The sequence below is a fragment of the Silurus meridionalis genome, chromosome 4 (assembly GCF_014805685.1).
Source record: "Silurus meridionalis isolate SWU-2019-XX chromosome 4, ASM1480568v1, whole genome shotgun sequence".
NCBI lineage: Eukaryota > Metazoa > Chordata > Actinopteri > Siluriformes > Siluridae > Silurus > Silurus meridionalis.
The window spans coordinates 2,251,652-2,275,538 of NC_060887.1; the positions used below are offsets into that span (position 1 = coordinate 2,251,652).

General features: G+C 37.0%; 2 protein-coding genes across 4 annotated transcripts in view; both read left to right on the plus strand.

Annotated features, from left to right (window-relative positions):
- Positions 1-19,415, plus strand: part of LOC124384658 (leucine-rich repeat flightless-interacting protein 1-like) — a 468,068-nt gene extending 448,653 nt beyond the window's left edge. Inside the window, exons 1-6 of one of the 3 annotated variants that reach the window (XM_046847702.1) lie at positions 16,452-16,462; positions 16,534-16,768; positions 17,734-17,812; positions 17,945-18,114; positions 18,474-18,584; positions 18,689-18,978. In XM_046847702.1, the coding sequence (XP_046703658.1) occupies positions 17,983-18,114; positions 18,474-18,584; positions 18,689-18,742 (297 nt within the window). In that variant the 5' untranslated portion in view covers positions 16,452-16,462; positions 16,534-16,768; positions 17,734-17,812; positions 17,945-17,982 and the 3' untranslated portion in view covers positions 18,743-18,978. Of the gene's footprint in view, positions 1-16,451; positions 16,463-16,533; positions 16,769-17,733; positions 17,813-17,944; positions 18,115-18,473; positions 18,585-18,688; positions 18,979-19,375 lie in introns of those variants that run through there. The other 2 variants (XR_006925442.1, XM_046847703.1) reach the window with 2 other exon arrangements.
- Positions 7,290-10,172, plus strand: LOC124384611 (little elongation complex subunit 1-like). The gene is made up of 6 exons (XM_046847607.1): positions 7,290-7,397; positions 7,962-8,122; positions 8,347-8,537; positions 9,250-9,350; positions 9,445-9,543; positions 9,655-10,172. The coding sequence occupies exons 2-6, from the start codon at positions 7,988-7,990 to the stop codon at positions 9,849-9,851; spliced, it is 723 nt and encodes a 240-aa protein (XP_046703563.1). The 5' UTR covers positions 7,290-7,397; positions 7,962-7,987; the 3' UTR covers positions 9,852-10,172.
- Positions 19,416-23,887: the final 4,472 nt, after the last annotated feature.

Here is a 23,887-nt window from a genome sequence, read left to right on the forward strand (position 1 = left end):
TTGAGAACCGGAAGTTGACCGGAGTGACTCTATGAATGTTGCAGAATCATAAATGACCAGTAGGTGGCAGTGTGATGTGTATTAGAGCTCACTGTCACAGCAGGTCATTAGAAGTAGTGGAGCTCTAATGACGTCATTAATAGCGAGGACAAGACACACAGCAGTTTGGGATTCTTTTATTGACTTTATTGATTAATTGATTTGGAGTATGATTGTGTTTCTGATCAAAGTAAGTTCATGTGTATGGAGTAAAACAACCTGTACATTTCTCACTTCCAGACAGTATTATGAGATGTTCATCTGCTGGAAGTTCATGTTTAATTTCTAAGCTGAATTTTTGTAATATAAATAAATGAAATAGAAGTTAAAGGAAGCTGATTAAAATTAATGTAAATTTGTTTTTGAATGTAAAATATACAAATACAAATATTAATTTGAGGATAATTGAACTTAATGAATGGAATAGTTTTGGATTAAATGAAGACTTTACTGAACTAAACAGCACTGAATTCTCCTTTAAATGAACTTAAGTTTACTGAACTAAACAGCACTGAATTCTCCTTTAAATGAACTTAAGTTTACTGAACTAAACAGCACTGAATTCTCCTTTAAATGAACTTAAGTTTACTGAACTAAACAGCACTGAATTCTCCTTTAAATGAACTTAAGTTTACTGAACTAAACAGCACTGAATTCTCCTTTAAATGAACTTAAGTTTACTGAACTAAACAGCACTGAATTCTCCTTTAAATGAACTTAAGTTTACTGAACTAAACAGCACTGAATTCTCCTTTAAATGAACTTAAGTTTACTGAACTAAACAGCACTGAATTCTCCTTTAAATGAACTTAAGTTTACTGAACTAAACAGCACTGAATTCTCCTTTAAATGAACTTAAGTTTACTGAACTAAACAGCACTGAATTCTCCTTTAAATGAACTTAAGTTTACTGAACTAAACAGCACTGAATTCTCCTTTAAATGAACTTAAGTTTATTGAACTAAATACTGTTACTTATATGAAAATAAACCGGTTTCTTGAACCCTGTTCGGTTTCAGCCCCACTTTTGGGCCTCACAGCTGAAAATGACCTTCCTGACTTTCAATGGTAAAGTTCCTGACAACAGTGTGCTACATACACAATTTACATCTCTTTTGAAAGAACACACTTTGGGCTTTACATCATCCAAAGATGCTGAAGTTCCTTAGAAAAAATGTGTACATCATAAAACATTATTTTTATATGCAGATTTGCATATTTATGAAAACCAATGTGATAAAATTATTAAATTTCCAATAATTGGTTTGATTAAACAATGTTATTTGGGTGTTATACAATCAACACATCCACGTCAAAGCAAGAAACATTCATAAACCCCCCAAAACTATAATATTAATAATAATAATAATAATAATAATAATAATAATAATAATAACTGCAGTTGGTTGTCAGATGTCAGTCTCACACTGCCCTCTAGTGGCTCTGTCAGGACTTTCTTTTTACTTAATTCTGTACAAATATTATTAATGGTGTTTTGTTGTCTGGTTATATGTGATGTTGATCTTTTACAAAGCAACATATTTTTCTTAATAATATTAAACTGTCTAAAACTTAAACTGTTTACTGTTTTACAAACAGGGGGTTCATGTTTAATTTCTAAGCTGAATTTTTGTAATATAAATAAATGAAATAGAAGTTAAAGGAAGCTGATTAAAATTAATGTAAATTTGTTTTTGAATGTAAAATATACAAATACAAATATTAATTTGAGGATAATTGAACTTAATGAATGGAATAGTTTTGGATTAAATGAAGACTTTACTGAACTAAACAGCACTGAATTCTCCTTTAAATGAACTTAAGTTTATTGAACTAAATACTGTTACTTATATGAAAATAAACCCGGTTTCTTGAACCCTGTTCGGTTTCAGCCCCACTTTTGGGCCTCACAGCTGAAAATGACCTTCCTGACTTTCAATGGTAAAGTTCCTGACAACAGTGTGCTACATACACAATTTACATCTCTTTTAAAAGAACACACTTTGGGCTTTACATCATCCAAATATGCTGAAGTTCCTTAGAAAAAAATGTGTACATCATAAAACATTATTTTATATATATAAATACATGAATTCGGTCCTGAAACAATCCAGAATAGTGACGGGTTAAAAGTCACATGTGTAATGAGTTTATATTTTAACTTTGAAGAAAATACAATAAAAAGGAGATTCCTATAAACATTATTCTGAGACTGTGTGTAGTCCTTTTCTCCTTCCGTCTGTTTGAGGAAAAGCAGCCTGATAACCAAATGTACTGGGAATAATAACATTCACACAATAAGCATAAGACTGGTATTTGAACATTAGAAAATTAGTAGAAGAAGAAAGTAATGAAAATAAAAGTAGCACAATGCTTCCTTCAGTGCCTCTGTGAATGATGGAGCACATCTGGACCTTCCTTTTATCCTTCCATTCTACAAACAGCACATCCTCTTCTCTCAGCCAGTGATGAGGCCTCGAGGAGCTTTTTTCAGAAGCTTGTTGGTGATGGTTTGAGGGTTTGTGGACTGAATTTTTCCACATGCTCAGATGGTTTTTTTTTAGGAGATCTCTAAACAGTGCTGGACTTGTGTAGAAGTCGTCAACGAACAGTTTGTAGCCCGTTCCCAACATCTTCTCATGAACAAGTGCTATGACAGATGGTCTACAGACTGACTGGGGTGTAAAATCCTTATTCCACCTCTCTTCAGGTGTGTTGGGGGATACAACCAGTGAAGACTGGGATTTTCTGTCTCTCACTCTTACTGGTAGAGCTGAAACAGGTGCTGAGTTTGGAGACTGCTTGAACCTCTTTTCTGGTTGATGGCTGGTGTGTGGAACCCACTTCTCCTCAGAAGATTCAACTAAATGGCTGTTGGAAAACAAAGAAAAAAAAAATCATTGTATATCAAGTAGATACTTTTGTAGTAGTATGAAATCAGGAAGGGGGCAAACACTTTTTCACACCACTGTGTATATTTATTTGCATGTTTGTCACACTTTAATGTTTCAGATCATCAAACTAATTTAAATATTAGTAAAAGATACACAAGTGAACACGACATGCAGATTTTAAATGAAGGTTTTTATTATTGAGGGGAAACAAAATCCAAAACTACATGGCCCTGTGTGAAAAAGTCTTTGCCCCCCTGTTAAAACTGTATTTTATCACACCTGAGTTCAATTTCTCTCACCACACACAGACCTGATTACTGCCACACCTGTTCACAATCAAGAAATCTCTTAAATAGGACCTGCCTGACAAAGTGAAGTCGACCAAAAGATCCTCAAAAGCTAGACATCATGCTGAGATCCAAAGACATTTAGAAACAAATGAGAAAGAAAGTAATGGAGATCTATCAGTCTGGAAAAGGTTATAAAGCCATTTCTAAAGCTTTGGGACTCCAGTGAACCACAGTGAGAGAAATTATTCACACATGGCAAAAACATGGAACAGTGGAGAACCTTCCCAGGAGTGGCCGGCTGACCAAAATTACCCCAAGAGCACAGAGACCACTCATCCAAGAGATCACAAAAGACCCCACAACAACATCCAAAGAACTGCAGGGCTCACTTGCCTCAGTTAAGGTCAGTGTTCATGACTCCACCATGAGAAAGAGACCTGGCAAAAATTGTCTACTGCCTGAATGCAGTTGTTGCTGCTAAGGGCGGCCCATCCAGTTATAAGGTTTAGGGGCAAACACTTTTTCACACAAGGCCATGTAGTTTTGGATTTAGTTTTTCCTTAATAATAAAAACCTCCATTTAAAAACTGCATGTTCACTTGTGTTATTGTTACTAATATTTAAATGAGGTTGATGATCTGAAACATTATCGTGTGACAAACATACAAAAAAATAGGAAATCAGGAAATTGCAGTTGCTCAGCTGGAGGTCACTTTGGAACAAAACCAGCATGGAGTTTCAGGATTCTCTAAATCAGTGTGAGAAAGAGAAGAAATGTGCAGAGCATCAGAGAAATATGAGAGGAACCCAATGTTGAACCTCTCCATGTCCAATGATTCGAGATCAAAGAAAATTTACAAAAAAATTAAATATTAAATCATTCAACATTTTTGTGTGTTATTGTTACTATAATAAATATAAAAGTAATCAAACCTGTTTAGGGGGTGTCCCAATACTTTTGGTGATATAGTGTATCTGTACCTCAGGTATGAGAAAATATGACTATAACACACTGATAACACACTTACCAGGCAAGAATTCAGGACGTTTCCAGACTTTTCCCTCATAAACAAAGATAGACCTTTTGAGAGCTTTAGATTTTCTTTGAGCAGCACATCAGAAGCCTGAAAGACAGAAAACGTTCAAACCTTCAGATTCATGGCTACTGAAAGTTGAAAGGACACTGGTTGTCAGCTCGCAATCTTTAAAAGAACAATTAATCGTGTTATGACCTCCTCAAACAATTTCTGCGATGGTTTCAAAACTGTGGTATTTAAACTCGTAACCCATCACCACTCCACTGCTCTCCCTCTCATCCACACACACGTCTAATGACTTTCATTCCCCTTCTCTCCAGGGTGCACCTCCACGTCTCCAGACTCTTCTCAACCTGCTCCCTACTCTCACCACGAATCACAATACTGTCGGCAAACATCATAGTCCACAGAGAGACTCCTGTCCAAAACGGGCTCAGAGCCGATCCTTGATGCACTTCACTGCTGTCACACATGTCCTGCATCACCCTACCATACTTCTTTGACACACCAGACTTCCTGGACATACCAGGACTCCTCTCTTGACCTTCTCTATATTCATCCATCTACATTCTCAAAGCAAATAATGATAGAATTGAGAACTGAAAATGTAAGATGGGATTAATTTCCATTAGTTCTCGTGTAATAGTGTTTATTTAGTTAGATACGTGATGCAATAACACATGTGACGTCACAGTGCGCTGCGTGCTTAAAAGCCGGAACACCGAGCACCAACCGCGATTCATTTCAGAAGAAACACACTAGCGGTAAGTTTACAAGTTCATGTTCACGGACCTGATCTTTAGTTTCACCGATTTTATGAATGATCCGCGCTGGTCACGCGTTAGTCACGTGTGCACTCACAACTTCCGGGAAGCACGCTCTAACTAGCATGACACATATTTAGCTTCAATAAACTCCCCAAATCCAAACATTGTCGAAATATGTAACACCATTACTACATAATTCTCACAAATACCTTTAAAGGCTGTAAGCAGTTGAGTAAACACGTCCCATCGTCATTCATAAAAACCGAACCGGCAAAACGTCATTCAGGAGCTGAGCGGGCGTGTGCCACGCCCCCAGACCACGCCCCCTCCACAACACCACGCCCCCTTTTCAGGAAAACCTACACATCATTAAATTTCTAATAGTCACCTTGTGGATAATCTGCACACACAAAAAAAGGAGAAAATACACTTTAGAAACACTGAGCATGAGCATACAGGTGATTGTTATAAAAAATGTAAATACTGGAGGAAATGTTTTCCGTTTTTCCAGATTCATCAAACTTGAAGTAAAAACTAGAAAAGATCTACAGAAATGGAAAAGACACACACAGGCCAGTCTGAGCTTCAGCCTTTGAAGACTCTAAAGATGCAGAATACCAGAACTCACAAGTAAGTTTTTTTTTTGTTGTTTATATTTTATCCCAAAACTCAGTTGAATTCTTTATTCTGATTGGCATCGATGGGCCCTCGAGCGAGGCCCTCAACTTCTCAATTGTTTAAATGAGATAATTGTCGCTCTAGATTCTGTAGGTATTCTGTAACTGTATGCTACACATATATAACCCTAGGGAATTGTTTGTTATCTTCAATTTTTTCCTTTTTTTAATCCAAATGCATATAATAAAACTAATATCTAATAATGTGTTCATAATAATAATAATAATAATAATAATAATAATAATTTTAGTAACAGTGTAACACTAACTATAACAATTATTTTGTCATTTTCAATGGGAAAAATAATTGCAGCTTTAATATAATAATATAATAATATATTCTATTTGAATTCTTCTTTCCTACAGAAATGACAGTGTTGAAAAACAGCTTTTGGAACTTAAAGGTGTGTAAGAAAGTACAAGTTGATTATTACTGCATGATTCAGTTTTATTAAAATAAACATATAATGTGATAATGTGATCTGAGCACCTTTTCATTTCATTTTGTAAATTATTTTACAGAAGCGAACACCAAACAAAATCTTGAAATCCATGTCCTGAAATGCAAAATCAGCAGCTTTGAGAAAAGCTTTTGCTTAATGGAGGTACTTTCTTTTTTCATTTTTAAATGCAAACATCATTGAACTTTTAGTGAGAATTGTGACTAAATAAAACTGTAATTGTTTTGATCCTCAACAGGAAAAACTCTTCAAACAGGGAAATGAGTTGAACAAAGGTAACACTGAAATCTCTCTGAGTTTCTGTAGATGTTGATGTAGAAGGTATTTGCTTTGACTGTAATAAATTGTTTGTCATTACAGAGAAAAAGTGCTCCTCCACGCAGACTGAGAACGAGCAGGAAGCTGACAAAGGTATTTAGATGTGACATGTTATAAACTATTTTCTAGAGGAGATACAGATTTATATAAACATGTGCTAAAGCTATTTGTACATTTCCCTCAAATGATCAGATGATCAGATTGAAAGTTATATTCATTATGCAGAAATCAAACACGCAGCTTTGTTTTATTGTTTATTTTATTGTACATGTTTTATTTTATATTCATACAGACCCAAAGCCCACAGCAAAGAGAACTGGATCAGACATGTCACCACCCAGGAAAGCTCAAAAGCCTCGACTTGATGCTGCTTCACCTGATCCTACAAACACAACACACACAACACAATCTCTCCTGTACAGTGCGTTAGAAACACTACAAAAGTCCTGTTCTGATACAGACAGGATTCATGCACTTACAGGAACAAGTGAACTTCCTGTTCTGAGAGATGAAGAGAAACGCGTCATTTCTGTGTTTTGTGCAAACGAGGTCAGTTCAGTGCATGCGATTTAAACACTTTATTCTTTAGCTGTGGATTTGAGTTTCTCATATTTCAAAGTCGATCTATAATTCACTGGTCCTGATGTTCTTAAATTGAACAGTAGATATGATTGATCGAATATTGAATCTAGATTTTGGTTTATTGTTGTACATATCGAATGATCGTTTTCTTCCGTCTCATTTAGTGCTTAGTAGAGACGTTTCTCTCTGTGATTTTGAAGAAGATCAAGGCAGAGAGAGGTTTATGGGACATGATCTCCTGCAGTCTCTCTGTAGGGTTTATGTAGGCGTGTGTCAACAGAGAGGAGACTCTCACAAAGCACATGGTCTCGCCTACAGACTCCTTAAAGAAGGTGAGATTATACTGATATTTCATTATTTATCTACTAAAAATGGACACTGATACAGAGATGACAATTGTGTCTTGTATCTGGTGATGTACAGTGGATGTAAAAAGTCCACACACCCTTATGAAATTGCAGGGTATAAAAATATAAAGATGTAAACGTAAATGTCAGATTTATTACATCCTTAATTTGATCTAACACTAAACAATAAATAAAAAATTAAAAATTCATAGGTTTTTTGTTCACAATGGGTTCTGGGCTCTGGCTGGAACATTCCAGAACTTTAATTATCCTTTCCTGAAGCCATGTCTTTGGTAAATTCGAAGTGTGAACTTCCTCAGCATTTTTTCAGCATTTTGACCAGCAGCCTCAAAGCATTATGTCACCGCCACCATGCTTTACAGACATTATGGTGTTTTTCCACAGGGTTTTGGGTGACTGAATAAATATTTTGTCTCCATCTTGAATTTCCAAAAACCTGCAATTTCATACGGGCGTGTTGACGTTTTCTATGCAACGTCTTTCTTTTTATACAGTGTATTTACGTCCTGTTGTCTTGTTGCTTTGCAGACTTTCTTGAAGCCCCCCAAGTGATTATGGGCATGGTGACAGCATGGCCAAGTATTTTATCCCATGACAGCTCTTTATGCCGAGCGATTCACATAGTGAGCAACCGGAAAGCAAGAGGAAAGATATTTAATTTCCTCAACAAGTATCTGCCCTGGAATGAGGTAAGAAGCAGATCCTCAGTGTTCCTCTCAGTGGCATTTTTCAACTGGACTTTATCAAGTATTTTACTGCCTTCTTATTCTAACTTTGATTTCCAAGTATCAGTGTAATCTAGTGGGACAAATTCCTTATAAATTCATGTTGTCACTACAATATTGTAACTATTGCTTTATTGCACAGCGAGTTTAAGAAAAGATTATATTTTCTATATTGTATTTTCTCCCAGGAGCCTCCAGGAAACATCCACAATGCTATCACCAGCACCCTGAAGTCTTTTCTGGAAGACAGCAGTCTGAGGTTCCTGGAGAACAGCTGGTATGGTTTTAATCTCTGCCCTGCTACCTGGAACTACATCTTCAGCCTGGATCTTCTGTGTGCACAACTGGGCTGGACTTGGACCATTACCAATATTATATGGTACTGAATGCAAAACATCTTCAACATATTTCATTCTCAGCTTTTTAATACTTGAACTTTTGGTTTAGAAATGACCGATTATTTTCTATAACATCAGTGCTGAGAGGATTTCAGCTGTAAAGTTATTATTTAGGCGCCATTTTTATATCTTATCTTTAATACAATAAGATCTCACAGGGAAAAATTGGGTAATTGTTGATATGGTGATGTTTCTGTGAGGAAATGTTTATTGTGCATTTATAAATGAAGTTTCCAGGATCAGTGTTCAGACAGTCAGAGAGAATTCTGTAACTTTAGCTGTAAGTATTTCACCATGAGAGGGTCTTTTTTCAGGAAGTGGTAGCTCAGTGGTGAAGGCTCTGGATTACTGATCGGAAGGTCGGGGGTTCAAGCCCCAGGATCACCAAGTACCACTCTTAGGCCCTTGAGCAAGACCCTTAATTTTCTGTGCTCCAGGGGTGCTGTAGTCATGGCTGATCCAGTGCTCTGCCCCCGGCTTTCTCAGTGGTGTAAAGTACATTATAAAGCATCATTACCTTTAGGACCTAGTTCTCATTCCTGACTTTTTCCATTAAGGGTCAAAGTTCTAGTGGTTGTTTGCAAGTTCCCATTTTTGTATAAACTCATAATTGATCGTAAAACCACAATGGCTGCTCCAATACCACTACAAAGACCCTCAACATATTCATTTCTCCTCTTTTTTATTTACTAGGAAGGATCTTTGGCTGATCCTGAACACTTGGCTGAGGCAAGCAAGAACAGAGCAAACACCGTTCCGAGACGTCTGTGTAGCAGCAGTTTTCAGGCTACTTGGTAAGTTTACTGTAAATTCTGTTTCGGAGCATCATCTCACATTATTCCTGGATTCTTCATCTTTTCACTCGTGGTTTTTGTCCTTCTCAAACAGGGCGACTTGGTCAACTAGGACTTAAGGAGAACATGCTAACGTCACTCGAAAACCTGGCAAGAAGCATCAATCAGTTTGGAATGCAAAGCTTCTCAAAAGGTATTTCTGAAGCATCAAATAAAGATGTTTTTATCGATCTTTATTTTTATTCTCTGATGTTTAGTTTTGTGCTTCAGCAGACCCTAATTTTGTATTGGATGTTGTGTGCAGGTATGCCATGGGAAGTGCAGCTCTCAGTCATCTATGCCATTCATGATCTGGCACCCAGCAACCCTGAAGCAGCTCTGAAGACTTTGGAATCATGGAAGAAAAACAGCACACAGCGCGTTCCCTCAGCCGTCAATAAATGCATAACGCAAATCAGCTTCCTTTGTCATCAGACCGAGTCACAAAGATCACAGCGGTGATTTATCTCTTACATGAATAAAAAAAATGTATCTCTTACATGAACTTTGTACATGAATAAATGTCTAGTAATCTATATTTATGTATAGAGCCATACAGCATTCAGTTTATTATAGTTTACATCTATGTGTAAAAAGTCTGCATACTATAGACTTCCTGACAGGAAGCAGTTATTTATGGATTTTATTACTTTACATTTTACGGTGATAAAAAAATAATTTATATGCTGAGGGATAAAGTCTTATGACGTCTCTTTTTTATTTATATTTGACATTTTATATTTGTAGATCATTTTTCTGGTCATTCTTACTCTTTATGGGTTAATTATACATTTATTTTTGCAGTTTTTGTATTTCTTTAGTATTTCATTGTGACACTGTCTGGTCTTTAATGCTTTATACCAGAAAATTGAGACGCATATTTTTATGATATGTATTTTCCTTTTTTTGTTTAATGTCTTATTTGCTACATTTTTGATGTAGTAATGAATTTTTTATTATTAATTACAAATTTGTTTTATCTGTACATTATTATAAATACTTTTTAAAAGCTTTCCCAAATGTCTTTTATTTTTATTTTTTCATACACAGCTTTTATAGAACAACACAACAGACATTGTCACAAAGAAATACTAATAAAATACGTAAAGTACAAATATAAATGTGTAATTTAATTAAATGTAAAAGAGCAAAAATGTACACAAATTATCTACAGATATAAAAGAGTAAATTAAGTTTACTCTTAAAATATATAATAATAATAATAATAATGTGTTTGTGATTCAGATTAAATAATGTCATATGAATTAGGATATGCAAATGAGCTGTGATGTCATAAGACTTCTGATTTTTTTTTTTTCATTACACAACAGATGACACAGGAGAAGAATTTTTGCACAAAATCTTTGCTGTTGAGAAATGTATCTAGTTCAGTTTATAATATAATGATAATTAATATAATAATAATGAATAAGAGGGTGCATAAAGTTCACCCATGTAGACTCAGGTCAGCTTCAGCTATCAGTTGTAGAATCTAGTATTATATAATATCATTTAGCAATATGCTTCAGAGAACATATAACATCGCTTATATTAGTTTAAATCCAAGCTTATAACCATTACTCAGCGTTAGTCAGAGGAAGACTGTGGTGTGAGGTTCAGGGAAAAGGTCAGACAGGAGCTCGGTGGTGGTGAAGAGGTGCTGGATGATTGTGGAACTACTGCAGAAGTGATAAGGGAGACAGTTAGAAAGGTACTTGATGTGACATCTGGAAATGGAAAGGAGGAAAAAGAGACGTGGTGGTGGAATGAGGAAGTGCAGGAGAGCAGAAGGAGAAAGAGGTTGGAGACACAGAATTGGGATCGACAAAGTGATGAAAAAGGTAGACAGGAGTACAAGGAGATGCAGCAGCAGGTGAAGAGGGATGTGGTGAAAGCCAAGGAAAAGGCATATGAGGAGCTGTAGGAGAAGTTGGACACTAAGGCAGAGGTGGCAAAAGTACACACATCCATTACTTAAGTAGAAGTACAGATACTCATGTTTTAAAATACTCTGGTAAAAGTTGAAGTACTGATTATACCTTTTTACTTAAGTGAAAGTAAAGAAGACTTGGCTCTGACATGTACTTCAGTAAAAAGTAGTTATTACTTCTACCTGTTTTAGCCGTTAACTGGACCTCACATCATATTAATAGATAGATAGATAGATAGATAGATAGATAGATAGATAGATAGATAGATAGATAGATAGATAGATAGATAGATAGATAGATAGATAGATAGATAGATAGATAGATAGAACTTTATTGTCATTGCATAGTACAGGTACACAGCAACGAAATGCAGTTTGGCATCTACCAGAAGTGCAAAAAGTAGCAATCATGCAAATAATAAAGATAAATATGTATCATATGTACAGCATGTGATATATATGTAAGCATATGTACAGTGATTAAATATAAAGGCTATAACAGTGCAGAGATGTGTGGACATCATTAAGAGTCTTTGCTATGTTTCCACACGGACAGTTAATGAGGTGATACCGGAGAAACTGCACCTCTTCAAGTCAAGAAGCTTTTATATATATAATCATAGACATTTTACAGATTTGAATGATGTATTTTAAGTTCGTGTCACCATTATGAGGGAAAAACCCACAAAACGCCCCCCAGAGGATTAATTGTGTAAAACATGGCAGATTTGGTGTTTGATTTGAGACTCAGAAATAAAACAAAAGTTTACTGATTAAAATTATATTTCGGTGAAGTTTATTTATTTATTTTATATCTAAGTAAAGAAGGGACGTCGTGAATAAGTGTATGTTTTGATGGAGGTTTTAATTTTGCCTCTTTTATATTTAGTTATTTATTTATGTATTTACATTTTTTTTATAAAAACGGTAAAAACAGAATTAATAGGCCGTTAATAACATTTAGTGCCGTTTAAAATAATTAGAATTTTGACAGCCAAATATATATATATATAAATACAAAACGAATTAAAAATGTTGTTACCTAATGAATGTATCCAGACTGAAGATCCACATATAGAACACAAGCAGAGAAAAGATGATGATGATCAGGAATGTATCTGTTTTCTTAGTCATGTTCTCATCACTGACTCCCTCTGTCTCATCCACCATAACCCCAAACTTCTTACTGCCTTCTGCCTGCTGATTCTTATCTTTGTAAAGAGTGAGAGTCAGGACTTTATACACCAGTGGATTGAAAAAGACGCACAGTAACAGGAAATCGGTTGTTCGGCTGAAATCGACGCGCAGTGAAAATAAAGAATATATTTCACCAAATCAATGGATTAAAACTAAAGTAATAAGCCGGTTTTGAAACTGTAAGAAGTAAAAAGTACAGATATTTGTGTAAAAATGTAATGAGTAAAAGTAAAACGTTGTCTGAAAAATAAATAGTGGAGTAAAATACTGATACCAGAAAAATCTACTTAAGTACAGTAACGAAGTATTTGTACTCCGTTACTTCCCACCTCTGCCAATGACCGACACAACTATTGGAGGAGGTTCAGGATCCAGGATTGTGGTGTTAATAAATAAATCCAGGCAGTTCCATGGAAGTTCCCAATAACACAGTCCACACACAGTCTTGATAAACCCTCTTCAGCTACATGTGTAACGCCCACATTCCTCATTATTCTCTAAAAAGTAGCATGTAATTCTCTTATGGGCGCTTCATGACCCTCTGTCCCATCCACAACTTCATCTCTTGGCTGTCTGTTCTTCTGACACATTTATTACTCTTGATAAATCAGCCTTCAAGAATAAGAGATGTTGTGCTCATTACTGCTTCATTACTGCTGATTCTAATCACACATTCAGCACTTCCTTATATACCGACCATAATCACAGTGTTAATGATCAGTGTAATTACTGTAAACATATAAATGCTGTGGTGACCCCCGTGTGTAATGCTGCATGATGGCACTGCTGGATTTGTAAGATTTGATTGGTGAATACGGGTGAGGTCGTTGAAATACTTGATTGTGTGGGTTTTGGAAGAATAAAATCATTTGCAGAACTCGTGCAAAATGGTCACAAACACACTAAATGTACCCTAAAAGGTTTAAATCTGTAAATATAAAAATGATCAAAAGATGAGACGATCTACAAGCTACAGAAAATCACTCTGCTTCATACTATTGACTATAAGTCTCATCAAATTATCAATCTCATGATCTGCTCTCTTCTTCTCTTCTATACAGAGATTCAGGGAATCCTGGAGCTTTCTGGTAGATTGGAGGTGTAAGGTGTTCCTCTCCTCCATGTCTCTTTTGGCCTTCTCTCTTTCGTCCTTCCATTTCTCTGTCTCATTTAACAAAGTGGCCTCCAGCTGAGCAACATGTTCCTCCAGCCGCTCTCTGTCTCTCATCAAATGATCTCTCTCTTGCTCTGCACTATTCTTCTCTTCCTCACAATGATTCAGAGAATCCTGGAGCTCTCTGATGGTTTGGAGCTGTAAGATGTTATTTTCCTCCATGTCTAGTTTGGCCTTTACTCTGTCATCCTCCCATTTTTTTTCCTCAATTTCCAAAGTGGCCTCCAGCTGAGCAACACGTTCCTCCAGTCGTTCTCTGTCTCTCATCAAATGATCTCTCTCATGCTCTCCACTATTCTTCACTTTCTCAAAGTGATGCTGCAAAGGTTCGAGCTTCATGGTGTTCTGTTCCAAAGTGGCCTCAAGCTGAGCAACATGTTCCTCTAGTTGTTTTTGTTTTCTCACCCAGCTCTGGAGGTGTGTGGAGTTTCTCTCTTTTATGTCTGGTTCCCGGTGCCTTTGCTCAGAAGCCAAAGTAGCCTCCAGCTCCTGCACCATCTGTACCAGAATGTTGTTCTGTTCTTTCTCTATTGCGCTTTTCTTCATCATCAGATTGATAAATGCATCAAACTCTGTTACTACTTTCTCCATGTGTTCCAGCTTCTCCTTCTTTTCAGCAATCTGCTTAGATTTCGTCTCTAAGAAATGAGAAACAAAGACACGTTCTGACTTATAAAGACGTGTCCTACTGTGATGTCACACAAACACGCCCCGAGCTCCTCCTGTGACGTCACCCCCCCCTCTTTCAGATTACATAATATTATGCACAAATAGAGCATTTCTCACACAGATAATGTGGTGATAAAAATAAATAAGATGTTCTTTATGTGTAAGTTTGTCTCTGATGAACAAGCCGGTGGCGACTGCGGCGAGAAAAAACTCCCCGAGACGGCATAAGGAAGAAACCTTAAGAGGAACCAGACTCAAGAGGGAACCCGTCCTCATCTGGGTTTCACTGAATGTCCATTTATTACAGCTAAATGATGTTGAGGTGAAGTGATGATCAGATACAAACTGTAGTCCTGAGTCAGTGTAGCAGACTGTTAACATAAACTACAGTCCAAATCCCAACCCTCAAAGCTCCTGTTCTTACTCTGTTTTGTTTCTGCATGGACTATTTCAGCCTGGTGGTCGTAAGTTTTTGGACACTTTGTTTTGGTGTTTTTTTCCTACGAGGACATTGTATTTTACCTGATAGTAGTAGTGCACATGTTTGATCTAAAATAATGAAAGTGATGAGAATAAATTCTTTGTACAAATAATCACACACACACACACACACACACACACACACACACACACACACACACACACACACACAGTGTATATGAATATATAGGTGTTCCTAATAAAGTGTTTGTAATACATGAACACAATTAGTATCATTGTACACACAGTAACATGGTCATTTTTTAAACATATGCACAGAGTCGTTAAAGACTCCTAATATAAATAATACAAAATTACTGTAACATATAAATATCGAAAAATGGCCCTGAATCCTGTATGTACTGTAGATGTTTTGTTTGAAGTGTTGTGATCATGAAGATGAAATCCTGCAGGTTATTTGGGTTTGTACTGAGTGATAGTTGTTTCATAAACACCTTCTTATAAAATCCAACTCAAATGTTAAATAAAAATTCACTCTAAATATGTAATCAGCAGCGTCTCACCATCACATTCCACTACGGGAGCGCAGGAGGAGGAGATGCCCGACTGCATGGAATACAGGAGAACATCAAATCCCTACCATTAGATAACTGCAGAACATTTAAATAAAACAAGACAAATGTTTATTTACTGTTTTTTTTTATTATATTCAAAAAGTGAACAAGTGTAACAAAAAAAGCAGGAAGAAGCAGCTTTTGTGAGAAGCTGGAGAAAATAACATATTTTGAGGGAGTGGGACTGAAAAATACGTCTTGTGCAGGTCTCTAGATTCAACTACATCTTTTAATAGTTGTGTAATTTCTTGCATCACTTCTCTCATCTGCTCTCGAGCACTCGGGCGTTTCTAGATGAGCGTTTCACAGTGATTCTGAGTATCCTGGAGCTCCATGGTGGTCTGTTCCAAAGTGGCCTCAAGCTGAGCAACATGTTCCTCCACTTTCTTTCGTTCTTTTGCCCAACTCTCTCTCTCAAATGCTACAGTTTTCTGCAGTTCATCGTGGATTTTCAGGGAAGACTGAAGCTTCATGGTGGTCAGTTCCAAAGTGGCCTCAAGCTGAGCAATACGTTCCTGCAGCTGTTTTTGTTCTGTCCCCCAGTTCTGAAGGTGTGTGCCGTTTCTCTCATTTATGTCTTGGTACCGCTGCTTTCGCTCAGAAGCCAAAGTAGCCTCCAGCTCCTGCACGATCTGTACCAGAAAGTTGTTCTCTTCTTGTTCTTCTATGCTCTTCTCTATCATCAGATTAATTAAAGCTTTCAAATCTGTTGCTTTTTCTGCATGTGTTTCAGCTTCTCCTCCTTTTCAGCAAACTGTTTATTTTGTTTCTGTCTCCTGCGTTGAAAAAATTCTCTAAATCTTCTAATGAGCTCCATTTCTGTGTCTCCTTACTTACAATGAGTAAATTCACAAATGATCAACAAAAGCATGACCTGACTTATATCGTGTCCTACTGTGACGTCACACCCAGACGCCCACACACACACACACACAAACTCACTCTGCGCATGTACAGATTACAGAGGAAGATTACACACAAACCGGAAGTTGACCAGTGACTATATGAATGTTGCAGAATCATAAATGACCAGATGAAGCTGACTGAGGTGAACCCCTGAAACTAACCCAGCAACAGAGTAGGAACATTCTGACCACCTGCTGTTTGTTTGTTTTTTAGAGACTGCTGAAAGGAAATTTCTGGAACTATCTATTGATTCAGACTCGGTCGAGCTTAAACGGTGAACCGACTCTCCTGAACCTCATTGTTTTGAATAGAAGTGATTGAACCGAGCTCTCTTGAACCGAGTCACTTAAACTGAATCTAAGGAGTCAAACTCACCTAACCGAATCTTTTTGTACTGCCGGGAAAGACCCTCTGCCGAGATAAAACGAACTGTACGACACCTGGAACTGTGAGTTTCCGAGCTTTATGGATTTTATTCTCTTTAAAACACAGAGTTTATCATTTATTATAATTATTATTAACCATCGGTACCGGAGTGAAGAGGGAAAAAGCGATGTTCCTCATTTTGTGTTTACTCCTGATCATTAGCATAAAGATCACAGACTTGCAGGAAAAAGTGGATACATTTGTCTAAAATAAATAAAGAATGATTATAAAGAGTGATAATATTTCCATAAATGTTGCAGTGAGCAGAAATGGAGCTTTCGGCTAATGGTGTAGGAGCCATCATCATTAGCCTCATGCTAGCCGGGTTTGCTAGCGCTGCTTTTGTGTTTGTTAGTTTATTAGAAACATCTACTTTTTGACTAAAAGATGAATAAAACTATATTTAAGTTAATAAGATTACATAAGTTACATTAGTACATAAGTTTACTTATAGTTCACTAAAAATCTGATATTTAGACTGAGGAAGAAAACTTTCGAAGCTAATTATAGCTAGCTGGCTAGTTAGCCTAGCTAATGTTGCTAAATAATTGTATTTCGCTTTTCATGTCCTTTTCTGTATTTTTATCTACATGTATACAGTGAACGGACACTATAGGAAATAATAAAGATGTAAAAACAGGTATAAATGTGGTAGTGAAATGTGTCCTAGTGTATGACTGAGTTGTTCCTCTGTGTGCTTCAGTAACTGCTGTTAAACTGAGAGGAAAGAAAAATGGCTTCAGTTCAGCAGAAATGAACTGATAAACAGTGTTAGGAAAAGACAAAGTGTTCAAATATTTACTCAAATATAAATTGTGATAACTTGTTAAAATGTTTTTAATGGTTTAATAGTGGATTTATTCAGGTTTAAACACACAAGCTGGTGGTGAAGGTAATATTAGTAGAGCCTCATTGTGGATGTGAACATTAATGACTAAACCCTTAATGACTAAATCCTTCATCCTCTTCCTCATGGCTGTGGTTCAGGAGCGTGAGCAAGAACGAGGCTCACAGTGTCCTGAAGTCCCAGTATGAATCTATAACCCACAACAAGGAGGCGCTACAGGTAAGAATTTTCATGTGTGTGTGCGTTTAATCAAATTCTTATTGACATTTCCTCTCTCATACACTAAACATTGTTCTAATGAGTCCTTAAAAGTGTCTTAATGTGTGTGTACATGTCTCGTTAAACTTCCAGGTCTTCTGGATGAAGCTGAGAAGAAACACGAGCAGGTGATGGAGTCCAGTGTTCAGCTACAGAAAGAGATCTACAAACTGGTATCAGACATGGACTTACTGCAGTCCTCAGCTCAGCAGAAAGAGGAAGAGCTTCTTCAGACTAACAGGGCGTGCAGGATGATGATGGCGGTAAGGGAGAAAATCCTTGCATTAAGCAGCACATGATGAGTTCCATCACCTGCTGTATGAACCTGAACAGAATCCACATTGTATTTCTAGTTAGAGATGCTGAGATTCTCTTTTTATTGAAATCTTTTTATTAAAACAGCAGGATGAGTTACTAAAGCTGAGCTTTTTCTCTCATTGAGACGTGAATTCTGTAGAACTGCTACTGCAATTTTTACATGAGATGCAATAAAATCGTCTTTGTGGTGTCAAGTGCTCAGTTTCTACTTCATCAAAATTCCCTTTAGTGTGAATTTCCTCAGAAGTGTCTGAATGTGTGTAAAAGTAAAAAAGTGAACAAGTTTTGTTTGTTGAACTTCCAGGAGGAGAAATACGAGCTGTTGATGTCGCAGGTGGACACGATGCAAGACTCAGTGCAGCATCTGGAGAAAGAGCTCAGAGAGAAGAGCAGGAAATGTGAGGAGAAAACTAAGGTAAGTGAGAAAATCCCTACATTAAACACATTCTAAAAGAATGATGATTAATAATTGAAGAAGTAAATGCTTTGGTTTGAAACTGCTTTTGGTTCCTGTTTTAGGAGACAGGACAAGAACAGGAGGGTCACAGTTTCCTGCAGTCTACGAAGAGATGAGGGAAACTTTTAAACTGTGTGATGAGACTAAATGTATGTTTTTTCCTCTTAAGTCATGATTGATAAAATACACCATGTGTTAGTTATGGGTCAGAAAAGTAAATACAGCACCTCATTCACATATGGATATTAAGAAGCACATATTTAAGCTTCTACATGATCATTTTACTTACGCTCACCGAATTTCTTCTTCATGTGCTCAATTATCAAGTACAGATGTTTAAGTGAATCAGGTTCTGCCCACATTTAATTTAAACAAAGCACTAAAGCTGCAAGAAAATACCTCAACTTCAGTTTCTGTCAAATTTCTTTTCTTTAAGGACATCAAACATCACTGACTTTACTAAAGTGGATTTCAAGAAAAAAAATACCATCATTGAATGCTCTCTGTGATGAAGAGTCATTAGACATGATTGAAATTCAAAATCTTTATTTATTTAATAGTGTTTATTGTGTCTCGCTGTAGTAAAAGTGTTCAGACTCTCTGTTTCTCTTGTCGCCTTCTTTTTTCTATTTCTCCTTTTCTTTTGAATGTTTTCTTGTCTCAGCTGAGCAACAATTTCCTCCCATCGCTCTCGGACTCTCATATAATGATCTGTTTTATTCTCTGAAGTCTTCTTTTCTTCCTCACAGAGATTCTGGGTATCCTGGAGCCCCCTGTTGGTCTGAAGCTGTAAGTTGTTCCTCTCCTCTATGTCAAGTTTAGTTTTCTCTCTTTCGTCCTCTTGTTTTTCTTTAAAATTCAACGTGGGCTCAAACTGAGCAACACGTTCCTCCAGTCGCTCTTTCTCTCTGATCAAATGATCTCTCTCCTGCTCTGCACTATTTTTTACTTTCTCACAGTGATTCTGAGTATCCTGGAGCTCCATGGTGGTCTGTTTCAAACTGAGCTTAAGCTGAGCAACATTTTCCTCCAGTCGTTTTTGTTCTTTTGTCCAGCTCTCTCTCTCACATTCTACAGTTTTCTTCAGTTCCTCATGGATTTTCAGGAAAGACTGGAGCTCCATGGTGGTCTGATCCAAAGTGAGCTCAAGCTGAATAACATGTTCCTCCAGTTTAGTTTGTTTTCTCGTCCAGCTCTCTCTCTCACATTCTACAGTTTTCTCCAGTTCCTCATTGATTTTCAGGGAAGACTGGAGCTCCATGGTGGTCTGATCCAAAATAAACTCAAGCTGAGCAACACGTTCCTCCAGTTGTTTTTGTTCTCTCGCCCAGCTCTGGCTTCTCTCAGTTATGTCCTGTTCCTGCTGCTTTCGCTCAGAAGCCAAAGTAGCCTCCAGCTTTTGCACCGTCTGTAGCAGAATGGCTTTCTCTTCTTTCTCTTCTGTTATTTTCTCTATCATTAGAAGAGAAAATGCATCCAAGTCTTTCTCTACTTTCTCCATGTGTTCCAGCTTCTCCTTCATTTCAGCAATCTGCTTAGTTTTCTTTGTTGTTCTGCTTTGAAAAAACTTTCTCAACTTTCTGAAGAGCTCCATGTTTATGCCTCTTTACTCACAAGCAAAACCTCGGAAATGAGAGAAACAGAGGCGCGTTCCCAATAATAGACATTGCCTTACTGTGACGTCACAGGAGATGCCCGCCCTCCGTCTGTGACGTAACCCGGTCTCTCTTAACCTGACACTATGCGCATGCGCACATTACAGAGGTAAAGAGCGGATAAAATATTGTCTTTACAGCTTTTCTGTTGTTCCTGAGAGAAGAGCGATATTACAGTCATAAATAAGATAAAAACGGCTGTAAACTGTGTATAAAGCGAGTGAATCCGAGTTGAGAACCGGAAGTTGACCGGAGTGACTCTATGAATGTTGCAGAATCATAAATGACCAGTAGGTGGCAGTGTGATGTGTATTAGAGCTCACTGTCACAGCAGGTCATTAGAAGTAGTGGAGCTCTAATGACGTCATTAATAGCGAGGACAAGACACACAGCAGTTTGGGATTCTTTTATTGACTTTATTGATTAATTGATTTGGAGTATGATTGTGTTTCTGATCAAAGTAAGTTCATGTGTATGGAGTAAAAACAACCTGTAGATTTCTCACTTCCAGACAGTATTATGAGATGTTCATCTGCTGGAAGTTCATGTTTAATGCTGCATGTTTTATAGGATTTATGAGCTGGAATAAATGTTTTACTTTTAAATGTTTTCTTTTAACCAACTGGTGCATTTTTATCTTTATGCTTCAGATGAGTTTTAAAAAAAATACATTTTTACTACTTATTAAAAAATAAAACGTCATTCTGAGTGAAACCAATTGTTTATTAAATGCATTATTCACTAAATAAACATCAATGAAAACTGGATGATTTGTTTTTATTGAATGTAAAAATATTAATTTGAGGATAATTGAACTTAATGAATCGAATAGTTTTGGATTAAATGAAGACTTTACTGAACTAAACAGCACTGAATTCTCCTTTAAATGAACTTAAGTTTACTGAACTAAATACAATCCAGAATAGTGACGGGTTAAAAGTCACATGTGTAATGAGTTTATATTTAGAAGAAAATACAATAAAAGGAGATTCCTATAAACATTATTCTGAGACTGTGTGTAGTCCTTTTCTCCCTCCGTCTGTTTGAGGAAAAGCAGCCTGATAACCAAATGTACTGGGAATAATAACATTCACACAATAAGCATAAGACTGGTATTTGAACATTAGAAAAACAGTAGAAGAAGAAAGTAATGAAAATAAAAGTAGCACAATGCTTCCTTCAGTGCCTCTGTGAATGATGGAGCACATCTGGACCTTCCTTTTATCCTTCCATTCTACAAACAGCACATCCTCTTCTCTCAGCCAGTGATGAGGCCTCGAGGAGCTTTTTTCAGAAGCTTGTTGGTGATGGTTTGAGGGTTTGTGGACTGAAATTTCCCACATGCTCAGATGTTATTTTTTTAGGAGATCTCTAAACAGTGCTGGACTTGTGTAGAAGTCGTCAATGAACAGTTTGTAGCCCATTCCCAACATCTTCTCATCAACAAGTGCCATGACAGATGATCTACAGACTGGCTGGGGTGTAAAATTATTATTCCACCTCTCTTCAGGTGTGTTGGGGGATACAACCAGTGAAGACTGGGATTTTCTGTCTCTCACTCTTACTGGTAGAGCTGAAACAGGTGCTGAGTTTGGAGACTGCTTGAACCTCTTTTCTGGTTGATGGCTGGTGTGTGGAACCCACTTCTCCTCAGAAGATTCAACTAAATGGCTGTTGGAAGACAAAGAAAGAAAAAAATAGCATTGTATATCAAGTACATACTTTTGTAGTAGTATGAAATCAGGAAGGGGGCAAACACTTTTTCACACCACTGTGTATATTTATTTGCATGTTTGTCACACTTTAATGTTTCAGATCATCAAACTAATTTAAATATTAGTAAAATATACACAAGTGAACACAACATGCAGATTTTAAATGAAGGTTTTTATTATTGAGGGGAAACAAAATCCAAAACTACATGGCCCTGTGTGAAAAAGTCTTTGCCCCCCTGTTAAAACTGTGGTTTATCACACCTGAGTTCAATTTCTCTCACCACACACAGACCTGATTACTGCCACACCTGTTCACAATCAAGAAATCTCTTAAATAGGACCTGCCTGACAAAGTAGACATCATAATGAGATCCAAAGACATTCAGAAACAAATGAGAAAGAAAGTAATGGAGATCTATCAGTCTGGAAAAGGTTATAAAGCCATTTCTAAAGCTTTGGGACTCCAGTGAACCAAATTTAGAGAAATTATTCACACATGGCAAAAACATGGAACAGTGGAGATCCTTCCCAGGAGTGGCCGGCTGACCAAAATTACCCCAAGAGCACAGAGACCACTCATGCAAGAGGTCACAAAAGACCCCATAACAACATCCAAAGAACTGCAGCCTCACTTGCCTCAGTTAAGGTCAGTGTTCATGACTCTACCATGAGAAAGAGACCTGGCAAAAATTGTCTACACGGCAGAGTTCCAAGACGAAAAACAGCTGCTGAGCAAGTCTCAGTTTTGCCAGAAAACATCTTGATGATCCCCAAGACTTTTGGGAAAATACTCTGTGGACTGAGGAGACAAAAGTTGAACTTTTTGGAAGGTGTGTGTCGCATTACCTCTGGTGTAACAGTAACATCATACTAACAGTAAAATATGGTGGTGGTACTGTGATGGTCTGGGGCTGTTTTGCTGCTTTAGGTCCTGGAAGACTTGCTAAATAAATTTAATCATGAATTCTGCTGTTTACCATAAAAATCTGTTTGTTACCTCAAGTTGAAGCGAACTTGGGTTCTGCAGCAGGACAATGATCCAAAACACATCAGCAAGTCCACATCTGAATGACTGAAGAAAAACTAAATGAAGACTTTGGAGTGGCCTAGTCAAAGTCCTGACCTGAATCCTATTAGGATGCTGTGACATGACCTTAAGAAGGCGGTTCGTGCTCGAAATCCCTCCAATGTGGCTGAATTACAACAATTCTGCATAGATGAGTGGAGCAAAATTCCTCCACAGCGCTGTAACAGACTCATCACAAGTTATCACAAACACCTGAATGCAGTTGTTGCTGCTAAGGGCGGCCCAACCAATTATTAGGTTTAGGGGGCAATCACTTTTTCACACAGGGGCATGTAGTTTTGGATTTTGTTTTCCTCAATAATAAAAGCCTCTATTTAAAAACTGCATGTTCACTTGTGTTATTGTTACTAATATTTAAATGAGGTTAATGATCTGAAACATTAACGTGTGACAAACATACAAAAAAATACGAAAACAGGAAATTGCAGTTGCTCAGCTGGAGGTCACTTTGGAACAAAACCAGCATGGAGCTTCAGGATTCTCTAAATCAGTGTGAGAAAGAGAAGAAATGTGCAGAGCATCAGAGAAATATGAGAGGAACCCAATGTTGAACCTCTTCATGTCCAATGATTCGATATCAAAGAAAATTTACAAAAAAATTAAATATTAAATCATTCAACATTTTTGTGTTTTTGTTACTATAATAAATATAAAAGTAATCAAACCTGTTCAGGGGGTGTCCCAATACTTTTGGCTATATAGTGTATCACTTAATTTGTGCTGAAACAGTCTTCTCTTTACAGGATCTGTACCTCAGGTATGAGAAAATATGACTATAACACACTGATAACACACTTACCAGGC